At 36.7% G+C, this 11658-nt stretch overlaps 1 protein-coding gene across 5 annotated transcripts; it reads left to right on the forward strand.

Moving 5' to 3' along the window:
- The first annotated feature begins 277 nt into the window (after positions 1 to 277).
- On the forward strand, positions 278 to 8978 carry LOC132838374 (uncharacterized). 5 transcript variants are annotated; one of them, XM_060858657.1, is made up of 13 exons: positions 278 to 552; positions 2284 to 2326; positions 2462 to 2484; positions 2624 to 2754; positions 2903 to 3029; positions 4182 to 4345; positions 5122 to 5275; positions 5395 to 5481; positions 5699 to 5869; positions 7292 to 7354; positions 7544 to 7606; positions 7930 to 7998; positions 8653 to 8965. In XM_060858657.1, the coding sequence occupies exons 3-13, from the start codon at positions 2472 to 2474 to the stop codon at positions 8841 to 8843; spliced, it is 1233 nt and encodes a 410-aa protein (XP_060714640.1). In that variant the 5' UTR covers positions 278 to 552; positions 2284 to 2326; positions 2462 to 2471; the 3' UTR covers positions 8844 to 8965. The 5 variants fall into 5 exon arrangements, with proteins under 5 accessions (XP_060714640.1, XP_060714642.1, XP_060714641.1 ...); XM_060858659.1 differs by lacking the exon at positions 2462 to 2484 and having other exon boundaries at positions 8653 to 8966; XM_060858658.1 differs by lacking the exon at positions 7544 to 7606.
- Positions 8979 to 11658: the final 2680 nt, after the last annotated feature.

An 11658-nucleotide genomic window follows, 5' to 3' on the forward strand; every position in this document is an offset into this window, starting at 1 on the left:
TTACGTTATTTTATGGTAAATAATATCAAATATGATAGTTCATATTAAAGGCCAATATGTTACTAAAAATATGATTTAAAGTCGAAAATCTGATGATTTGTGTGTGGTATGATCATTTTCATGCAATCTTAAGTATCAGCATGTGTTTTGAGTGAATCAGTTCATGCATGTAGAAAAGTGCTTCACAGGAGCTGAAAACGCGTTTCCCGCAGTCTCAGAGCTCTAGCGCCTTCCTTTCATGGTTTTTCGAGCAACCTTATATTAGCACACATCTGACAAGCCACCCGCTTCGAATGTTATCACACTATTGAATGGATGTTATCAGTGGTTAATGGGACCATCGATATGGTCCAGTTGGGGCATGCTGTGGCTACTGGAAGGCTCAGAAGGTTGTTATCATCTATCAAATGCTCAATCAATGAATACAACTACAAGAGAAGACTCCAGATCCACTCAGAGGAATCCAGTTGACCGGGAATCCAGTTCACCGATGACTGGACGTCGACTGGATAACGCGGCAACGTTGGGCACTTTCCTGGTTAATTGTTTCAGGTAAGACCAATTAAATGATAAAACAGAGCATTTAAACTGTTATTAATTAGCCAATAAGCGAAAACAATACAGAAAACGTGTTTTAAGGCGGCGATGCATGAGTGTTGACATGAGATAACCGTGTTGAAATGGTGTTTGTAAACGTTATATATTACGTTATTAGCATGTTGTACGTGCCTGTGGCCTGGTATGAAATAAGAACCGTGTTGAAATGGTGTTTGTAAACGTTATATAATAAAGTTTCGTGACATGAGATACTATTTAGGCTGGTCAAGCTGGACTTAGCTGGTCAGGCTGGAAGACCAGCTGACCCACCAGCTTGACCAGCTTTGCCAGTCTGGGAGCACCAGCCCACCGTCACCTGCTTGTTTTTTTTTTGTTTTTTTCAGCATTAACGTTATTAATTACCATGTTTTACATGTCTGAAGCCAATGAGGAAATTTAGTTTAATATTAAAACGCAAAGTTAGCCTGTAAAATGACGTTTTCCACACTGTAAGGCAATAAGGCTGATTGCTTATATTGTTTATCTGCTTTTTATCGCTTGGAACTTGGAAAATAAAACCCAAAGGCACAGGTCTGTCTGTCTGTCTTGCTTATCTGTTTATGTACTGTACACTGTAAAAAAAACTCTGTAAAAAAGGGAAAAAATTACCAGAACATTCTCCATTTTGTTTACGGACATTTCCTTTAATTCAAAAAAACAGAACATTCTGTAGATTTACAGTACATTCTCCGTAACCTTTAGGGACACTTCAATCCGCCTATGAAACGCAACAGTGGTGACAATCAACAACAAAGCTTCATGCCGCAATGCAGGCTGGGTACCAGGATTGTAGAAAACTCATTCACAACACCCATCATGCATTGTGACATTACAAAATTGTGCAACGTTCTTACCATTTACTGTCACCATTGTTGAGATTTGTATCCAAAGTGTTGATGTCTCTCTGAAGCTAAAAAAACTAGCACATTACAGCAGTCTTATTCAATACAGTGTCATTTGCATAGAGCATCACTTTTATATGCTTTATCTCTTTATTGTTATTTTATCATTTCATGTTTAAATAATAGGCAGCATAACATATAAACAATCAATCTTAGATGACATGATAGTTTTTCCTCTATAGTCTTAATAAAATATTGTTGCAATTGCTAAAAGAGGAGAGTTACTGTAGTTCAGTGAAGGTCAAGAGACAAATGCCTAACTAACGGAAACAGTAATCACCATAATGGTGACTTCAAATGAATCTAAAATAAACACAAACTGGAGATTTAATGTGATAAATTTGGTGGAAAATATCCATTTGACTTGTGATCACATTACTTATCATCCATGTTTAGAAAATAACTCTGCAAGCAAGTTGTAATTTTAGGTTTCAAACAGAGATGGTGATAGAAAGGCAAAAGTGAAAGATTAAAAGCTGATTAAAAGGCAAAAGTAAAAAGCTGCAATCACAGAAGTGTGCGAAAAGTAGGAACTTTATGGCAAACGTTTGCATGATGACCTCATGTAATGGCCGCCTTGCTGTCTCCTCAGGGGTTATTGCACCCACAATTCAATGCATTATTAAAAATACGGATAAAACACCTGTAAAACAGAAATCACGGAAAATTCTTTTATATTTATACGGTACTTTGTCCGTTTTTTTACTGAATTTTTTTACAGTGTATTTGTCTGCCTTTGTAACATTAATTCATCTTTACCTAACTTTTTGGTCTTGTTTTACAGCATCAGTTTCCAACGGGTTTCCAGAAGTACAAGAACTTCTTTGGTAAGTTTGTTTTATTACTTACATGCTCTATGTCTATGTTGAACAATCCAAAATTAGGTTTTGGGCCAAGCTGTTTAGAGAGAGGGCCCATTCACAAATCTGTCTAGTGCAAGTTTCTCTCTGTTCATGTTTTAGGTGTTTGAAGATGGCCCAGAGAGGTAAGTCTTACAATTCCTAATCTAGAAGCATTAGGCGAGTGTGTCTGAGAATGATGGTTACGATCTGCAAAATCCACACTTACCCTCAACACTGTCTACTATAACTACCTAGCCTTTTCTTTCTTTGTTATTCAACAAGAGAGAACATACATTAATGAGGAGCAAAGGGAAACCCTGAAATCCTTTTTTAAGGAAGGAATGACACGTGTTGGCTCACCCATAATAATAAGAGCTGCTTCAACTACTGGATTGGACACCAGTGTCATAGAAGTAAGGTTTACTTTAGTGCCACACTAACAATAAACAGGTCAAATAAATATATCATTCTGCTGTACCGTTGGTATAAATTAAGTGTTTTGTTAACATTCAGTTTAAGTGGTGTAATACTCTTTCGTTATTTTTAATTTTTCTCTTTCAGAACTGGATCGGTAATTACAAAAGGTCATTAAATGCTTCATCTGAGCCCCGACCATTAAAGGCCAAAGTTCACATCCGAGAGCTGTCCCCATACAACCTTTTTTGTAGGGACATTCTTAAAAACAAAGGTGAAGGACAACATTAACATATACTTTTAATTGTTATACTAAATGATTTGTTGCTGTACATCAGAGTTGTAAAACAGATTTTCAAGATTGTTGTGTGTATTGAATGAATCATCAGGTCATCTACTTCACACCTTACTGTATCTTGTTTTAACAGAGTTGTTACAGAGAAAAGGGTTTCACAACACAAGTGAACCAGTATGTATACTCGCATTATGTGAACCGTACCCGCATACGTTTGACTCCAAAGTACGGTTCATTTTGCTAGTGTGATCGCTTACTGTACCAGGGTGCGGTACCCTTAAGCTTTCCCTGGTATGCTTTGCAGAGGTGGTGTTGGGTATGGTTCCTGTCCCTGTAAAACACTCTGATATGCGCGGCACAAATACGTACAACCATGTGTCACTGCATCCGCACAGCATAACAGAGGTGTGTTTGACATTATGCGCGCTGCCTGGACCGATTTGCTTATGACATTAAAGCAGCTTGTGAGTGATTCACAAGTTTACATGTACATGAAATCAAAATAAAGTAATTCGTATATATTCATTTTATGCATATTTGCGTGCTGTCCGGGGAGGTCTCCGAGCTTGGAATTTGGCCCGAACCCAGTGTATCCCCCTTTTTTTTCTGGGAAAACAAAAAGCCAAGAGTGAGGCAATGGGGTGGTGTAGGGATTTTGTGAAAGTTGTCGAAGGATAGAGGTGAGAGACGGCTTTACAGTATATACCGGCTTCCTCTTGCACTTATTGGTTGATTACTATTGGTTGATTACCTGAATGTGTGCCTCCCAAATTTTGTTAAATAAAACCTCATTTGGGAAGCAGACTGCTCCTAATATGCTTTTAAATCTCTCTCGCGGTTATTTAAAGTCATACGCCAAACAATCTGCAAAGCGCGCATGATTTCAAACACACCTAATAAGCCATAAACTCATTATTACGATGAACTCCGTTGTGCATATCTTACAGTTTTCTTCAAAACAATTGCATCTTACTCGGGTATGGATCATAAAGTGTGGATCATAAAGCTGGGGAGGGGGGACAATCGTACTTTGGTACGGTTCGGTCTGGTTAAGTATAATGTGAGCATGCCCTGAATTTACTTTAAAAAAGAGAAGCTGACTCATTTCTGTGCATCTATTTTTTTCCTCAGGCACAATGAAAGATATGGGGAGGTGGTCCACATTAGGGAAAGAGGACAAAGACAAATACTGTCAAGAAGCAGCAGCACTGAGGGCACATGGCCAGGCACAGGACCTTAGCCCTGAGATGAGGGATCACCAAATTAAAATGCACCTGAAGAAGCTGAAGTTAGAGGTTTGAAAATAAGTGTCATTTGCTAGGAATTAGTGGTATTATAGTATTAGATACAAGGGTGATCAACAGCAATTGTGATGTGAGCAGAACATGTGATAGACAACTAGATTATTTATCTGTAGATTTTTTTCATCATTTCAAATGAATTCATCCCCAAAAAATATTCCATCTGATTTTTGTTTACAAGGCTATCAGCATCAAATATTCTCACATTGAAGAGATTGTCAAAAGCACATACAACCTTCTCAGACTAAATTCCTACTGGTTGGGCTAGTCTATTTAGATCAAGGTGGTCAATTGAAACATTAGTAGTCAAATATGGCCATGAGTCAAATATTAGTTGGATATTGGACTCTATGCAAGCACAGCTAATGTATAGATGGTTTCAGCGGCAACAACATAAACAGATTGGTTTTGTGGCCCAAACGTAACTTCCGGTAAACTTCCGCAAAGAATCAGTAACAACAGAGCCCCTCTAGAGCAGAGCCACTGTCCTGCAGAGTTTAGCTCCAACCCCAATCAAAAAGACCTGAGCAAGCTAATCAAGAGCTTCAGGATCACTTGTAAATTATAGGCAGGTGTGTTGGCGCTGGGTTGGAACTAAACTTTGCAAGATAGTGTGCCCTGCAGGAGCAGGGTTGAAAACAAGTAAATTACCTTAGTACAAATCATAGCTAAAGCATATATATACTACACTGAGCTAATGTTACTGTGAAAAATGAATGTATACAATTATTTACTATTTTTGTGGTTGTCTTTATATAAATATTGTAAAGGTGTCCAAGCTTGAGGATTTAAGTGTGGAAACAGCTGTTTTATCTTTTGATCGACAAAAGTCCAGCTTAGAGGTGTATGAGCTGAGCAGCAAAGGAGCTGCAGATTTCCTGCACTCAACAGACACAGTTAACAACTTTGCACTGCATTTCAAAGGTAATATTGGTTATATGAAATATCCATATATTCACAGAAATGGACTCAGGTTTGTAATAGTGCAAATATACATAATACAGTTTTATAAAATTAATTGTTGTCTGTTGTTACATCTGTAGCCAGCTCCTCAGCTGCAACATCGAGTACCAGAGTTGAGGTCAATGTGCTGCTGAGAAAAGTGCAAGATCTGTTTAACCAAAAATATACTAAGCATATGTTCAAACACTTTTTAAGTCTTGACAACCTATTATACCTTCATGAATGCATGGCATTATTATCAAATCAATAACTTATTTGTGTCCATCAACCATAAGATTATGACACCTTACCAAAATGACTGTTTACAGGATGGAAGAGTCACAATTTTCCAACTGTGTTACAATGTGTAACATGTACATGCATGTGTTTGCCCGTGTCTTTCAGAGGAGGCCGGAGGTACTGGAAGGCTCCCCTACCAATCCCTGGTGAATCAGGGAATGACAATTAAAGTTGCTGGACTTCCCAACAGCCTTACTTTCAAAAAGCCATCCTATTATGGAAGGAATCAGTTGGAGGCCATTTTGCAAGCTGCTGAGGAGATTTCATTTGAAATCAGTAAGTGGGATTAACAGTGGTTGTGTTTCTCCACTTGTGTTTTGGCAGATCATTTGGCTCTATGTAAAGTGGGAAAAATATGTTAACTAAAGAATAATACAGGCCTACATGTGAGTCTATGTATAGTGCTGCACTCTAAAAATGGCCGGGTTCTTTTTGACCCATAATGGGTAAATATTGTACAGAGCACATGCTGGGTTAAAAATGACCCATAATGGGTAAATATTGTACAGAGCACATGCTGGGTTAAAAATGACCCATAATGGGTAAATATTGTACAGAGCACATGCTGGGTTAAAAATGACCCATAATGGGTAAATATTGTACAGAGCACATGCTGGGTTAAAAATGACCCATAATGGGTAAATATTGTACAGAGCACATGCTGGGTTAAAAATGACCCATAATGGGTAAATATTGTACAGAGCACATGCTGGGTTAAAAATGACCCAATGTTGGGTTGTTGTTATGCAACCATGGGGTATAATAATGCAGTAGTTGGGTTAAAACATCCCGGTATTGAGTCAATGTTAACCCAGCGGTGTGTTCTGTCCAATATTTACCCAACATGCGTAAAAAATAACCCAGACATTTTTAGAGTGTGGGCCATTGCATTTCTCTCTGTCCCTTCACCCCAACCAGTAGAGGTAAATGGCTGCCCATTCTGAACCATGGTTCTGCTTGAGGTTGCTGCCTATTAAAAGGAAGTTGCCACTGCACTTTTAGAAAAAAAGGGTACAAAAGTTGTACCTTTTTGTCACTGGTACACTGCCTTTTAAAAAGGTCCTAAAATGTACCATTTAGGTATTTACATTTACGGCATTTAGCAGACACCCTTATACAGAGTGACTTACAACTGAGATTTAAGGGCCTTGCTCAGGGGCCCAGCAGCAGCAGCTTGGTGGACCTGGGGTTCGAACCCATGACCTTCCAATCAGTAGCCCAACACCTTAACCACTGAGCTACCACTTCCAGATATGTACAAAAGTGTACTCTTGAAAAGGTACTGCCCCAATGACAACTTTTTCTGTGAGGTATTTTGTTATGAATTGGCACTATAAAAAATAAATGTAATTCAATTGAAACAGACACATACAGAATCCATAACCTGAATCTATGACAGTTTGTAAGGGATGTGAGTCATGTGACACTATTTCTCAGTTGGAGTTTCCTCATTATAGTGCAACACATTTTCTAAAAAGGCACCGCTCCAGAATATCCTATAGCTGTTTAGTTGAATTTGACTAGTGATTGTGAAGCCCTTGGCAACGTTTGAATTCTACGTATAAAATTACTGTGAATTATATTCCTTCATTAATACTGCTGTGTGATTTTTTTTTTCCTCCTGTAATGCAGGAAGACCAATTATTTGTTATGCTTATCCTACTAAGTGGTTTTTTTTTTCCTAAACATATCAATCAGATGCAGCACAATGCAACACCACTGACACAGCAGAAGGAATGTCAGAGGCCATGGACGCAGAAGGTACGCTGAGTTGTTATATATTTATTTAAAGATAAAATAAAAACATTAAACTTAAGAAGCATCGTTTACTAGATATGTAATTTTGGTCATTACACTGCACATTTGACCACTGTACACATTATTGAAATAATGAAATGAAGTCAAAAGATGAAATCTGTGTGTGATAGTTTAATATCTTCAAATCAACAGACACAGCAGATGTTGTCCAGACGCAGTCAGCAGAAGAAATTTTAGAGGCCATGTGTGAAAATGGTATTTCTTTTAAGTCTGCCATTGACATAGGACACAAAGAGAAAAGCTCACTTGTTTAAAAATTACAATTTATAGATACAATATTTATTCAGGTGACATTTAACATCTTTTATATGATTAGTGTTCTGATAATTTTACACTTTAATTTACGCTGTTGAGATATAGTTGCAAACACTGAATGATACTGTATCTATTTTTAATCTACAATTTACTAATTAACTATTGACAGTACAAATGCTGACAAATTGCATTATGAATTTGTAATTTAGATTTAGAATTTGTATTAATAAAGTTGTTGTTGTGTTGTGTTTTATGTTCTTTAGGTACAGAGCTGGAAAAACAGTCCTCAGAAACAGCCACTACAGTAGCCATCGTGATGACTGCAGATGAAGGTACAGTATCTTTTCAAATTGTGGTGATTTTTACGTCCCATTGAGAATAATAAGCTCTTCCTCAAAGTAGACCAGGCCAAATAGACCTGGTTTGGAGGCAGCAACATAGATAAAAACAGGTAGTTTCAACAGATTACACTACTTTATCCAGACCAGATATTGGAACAGAACCATAGGCCACAACATTTTAAAAGGGAAACAATCCAGTAGACAGTGACACATTGTGACAAATCAGACTCAGATTCTTTCATTTAGGACTACGACCTACGACTGTATGAGTTATGGCATTACAGTTAGTAATAAATCAAAAACCTGCATCAATGTGAAGTAGAGCTGAAGAACAAAGTGGTTTGAAAATTGAGTTACACTTCTGAATCAGGTTTGATTTACATAAATTCCTGAAAACCCAGTTTTCCTTGTTTCAGGGTTACACTAATGCCGCTTTCTGAAATGGGCCACAGGAATTCTTCTTTGTTGACCTGCTTGTATCGTATGATTGAGCGTCAGCAAGATGGGTATATGCAATACCCACATTTTATTTTGGCAATGGTTACAAATGAATAAACTGCCTTTGAAATGTTACTTTAATTATGCTCATGAGTATAATTTCAACTAACTGGCTTGACTTAAAAATATTTGTTTTTTATTTGATAGATGGAGGCAATCTTTGCTGTGTCTGCCACATCCATTTCGATGACAGGAAGAAGAACGCTTCAAAGAAGTGGCGTTCATGGGCACAGTGTGCCAATCATGGTCACACACTGCATGTGGTTTTAAAAAAAACATGTGTCTTAAATGCCAGTGTCAAGACACCATGCAAACACCCTGAAGCGCTGCATCAGTGATAGGAAACAAGATGCGTTAACAAGATGTTTTATGTTCCAACTTGTTTGAGTTGTTTTTACTTTGTTCATGACCCCATCCCTACAAACACACACACACACACACGTTTTTTTTTTAATGTATTAAGTTACATGTAATGTTGTTATTGCAAATTTATTGTACCGATTACAGTTATCAGAATAAAACTGATTTTTCATTCACTCTAATTTTTATTTATTGTTGTCATTTGTTGGCACCATAAGCGTGGTCCCCTTTACCTGGGACATGTGGGGAACAATTAATATGTATTGTATTGAATTTAGTCCCCAGGTTGTAAATGATGAGTAGCCTATTGTTTCATCTTTTATCAATGGTTCAGTAGGGTTGGGTGTTGGCAAGGATCTCACCATACTTTTCAATACAGTGAGTCACAGTTCGTTTTCATTTTATGATTAGATACTTCACATAACTTTAACTTCTTTTTCGCAGTCTTGCTGTCACTGAGAGGTATTTGGCAAAATGAATATTGAAAAGTTTGTTTGTCAGAGCAGTAGTGATACTTGTGGATACTTAGATATACAGTTGAACAGTACAATTAAATTTTTAAACTTTAAATATAATGGTTGCTATGAACGATGATGAGGATGATGATGTTATATGTATCTGCTTTATCAAAGTTATTTTCCTCCATAATACAGATAAATTTGAAGCAAATCTCTATTACCACATTTAATGTAATGAAATGAACCGTCATGACAGAAATATATATTTATATATGAATTGAAAGTAATACAAAAAATTTGAGACCAGAAATCCATCATGAGTTAAAAAACTGGCTATGATGCTCAGTTGTAAGGAATGTTTTGGAATGATTAAGTAATTTCACATTATATGTCATTTTGTGTTAAAATTAATCATTGACAACCTAAGTAACACAATATGTGGTGTTCCAATAATAACACAGAGATGCATTTAGTGTGTTCCCAAAATAACACTGATTGTGTTGTTTTAACACATCTGTTTTCAGAGTGTAGTTATTACTCTACAGTATGCTGTAGCATTTATTAACAAAGTTTTAAATAATATATACTGTATACTACAATTTACTATAGTATGGGTATTTACTACTTTAACTATAAACTACTTTAGTACTGTTTTATGTGGGCAGAATTTTTATGACCGGACACACCTGATCCATAGACATTCATGGTATAGTTTGCATACTGCTCAGGCCTGTCTTTGTGCTTAGAAACCTGGACAAGAAGGAACATGAAACAATACATAGGCTTCATATACTAGATTTGGTACACATAGCTGAAGCATTTACTTTCTCACAGTGACAGGTTTTGGAAGGAGGGAAATGGTACTCTAATGGGTAAACTAAATAGGCCTGTTTGCCATTTTTAGTAGAGCTCAAAAGAAAACATTTTAACAGAAATAAATAGGCTAGAGAAGATGCAAGAGAGCATACATTATGTATAATGTTTGCTAATCTAGGTTTTGGCAACCAATAGGCCTAATAGTCATCTACTACAAGTAGCCTACAATCGGAGACGACTACCCATCAGACTATGGTCTTAGTTATTAATTATTATAGCAGCATTAACATAAATAGAAAGCCTATGCATATAAGCCCAAACAGAAATGCAGTTTGTGTGTGTGGACCACTGACCAGGTATTCCTCAAGGTTTGGGGTCTGTTTACACAGCCAGAAACAAACAAACAAAAACAAACAAACAAACAAAAAGCTATTTTATCTAACCCTATTGAGCCTTCAAAGTGCTCTCTGAAACTACACCTGAGATGGCTTGTGTACGTTGAAATGAGAACATGAAAAGTTTGTTGTAGAGCTAAGCCAAATACATCGTTACAAAGGTCTTGACCTGGAGAATAACATATGTCAGTATGAAGAATCTACATGGCTCCTGCTTTGAAATATTGACCTTTGAATCATCACCTTTGTGCATTTTTGAAGGCTTATAATTAGGCAACAAAAGGGGCTACAGACATGGGACCAACTGTTAATGAGAGCTCTTGACCTCAGTTATCATGTCAATATAGTCAACTTGGGACACTGTCAAATATGGTTAAAATGAATTTATTTTAACCTATTTAACAATTAAATATTTAAAATCTGATTGCATAAATGTGTTTACAATCCCCTAAACTCCTCACTGTACTCTCAACTCACTATTTACAACCTCCAATTATAAGAAAAACAAATGTTTTAAAAAACTACAATTCCCAACAGGTGCGCAATGCAACTTGACACAAATCATCACTAAAATTGTAGTTTTTCTGGTTTGCAATGTAGGGCTGTAAAAACATTTATCTACTGAATATCTCAACATCTAGTTCAGACAAACTATTAATTATACTGCATCTAGATGATTAACTACGTTAAGCAAATGTACATAAGTTGTTTAAGATATTTTAGCCGAAACAGTGTTTTTGGTTAGATGGGATACAGCTACGCGATTTAGGGTTAGGTTTGGGGTAGAATTCGGATGGAAACAGCGGTTCTGGTTTCAGTGATAGCAGGGTCAATAGCAACCACCATAGCAACGAACTATATAAAACTAAATGGAATAAATTCACTGAACAAAGAATGTAAAAATAAAATAAAAGCAGCCAATGGGAAAATAAAAAATAATTAATCCACATAAACTTAGTTCAGGAGCATTTCAAGCCAATAATCGTTATGTAAGAACCTACTGTATGTGACACACTGTCTTGTGGATTATGACTGTAAAATCATTGTACAAGTCATTTATTAAGTTAATCACGTTTCATTGACCTCAAGTGTGCTGTGACAATGGCTGAAAACATGACAATAAC

The sequence above is a fragment of the Tachysurus vachellii genome, chromosome 22 (assembly GCF_030014155.1).
Source record: "Tachysurus vachellii isolate PV-2020 chromosome 22, HZAU_Pvac_v1, whole genome shotgun sequence".
Taxonomy (NCBI): domain Eukaryota; kingdom Metazoa; phylum Chordata; class Actinopteri; order Siluriformes; family Bagridae; genus Tachysurus; species Tachysurus vachellii.

Excerpts from the sequence above, each read along its gene's own strand:
- LOC132838374 (XM_060858657.1), top strand. Across the intron at positions 2,755-2,902 it reads TGGACACCAGTGTCATAGAA|AACTGGATCGGTAATTACAA; the intron begins GTAAGGTTTACT and ends TTTCTCTTTCAG. Across the intron at positions 5,870-7,291 it reads GGAGATTTCATTTGAAATCA|ATGCAGCACAATGCAACACC; the intron begins GTAAGTGGGATT and ends CATATCAATCAG.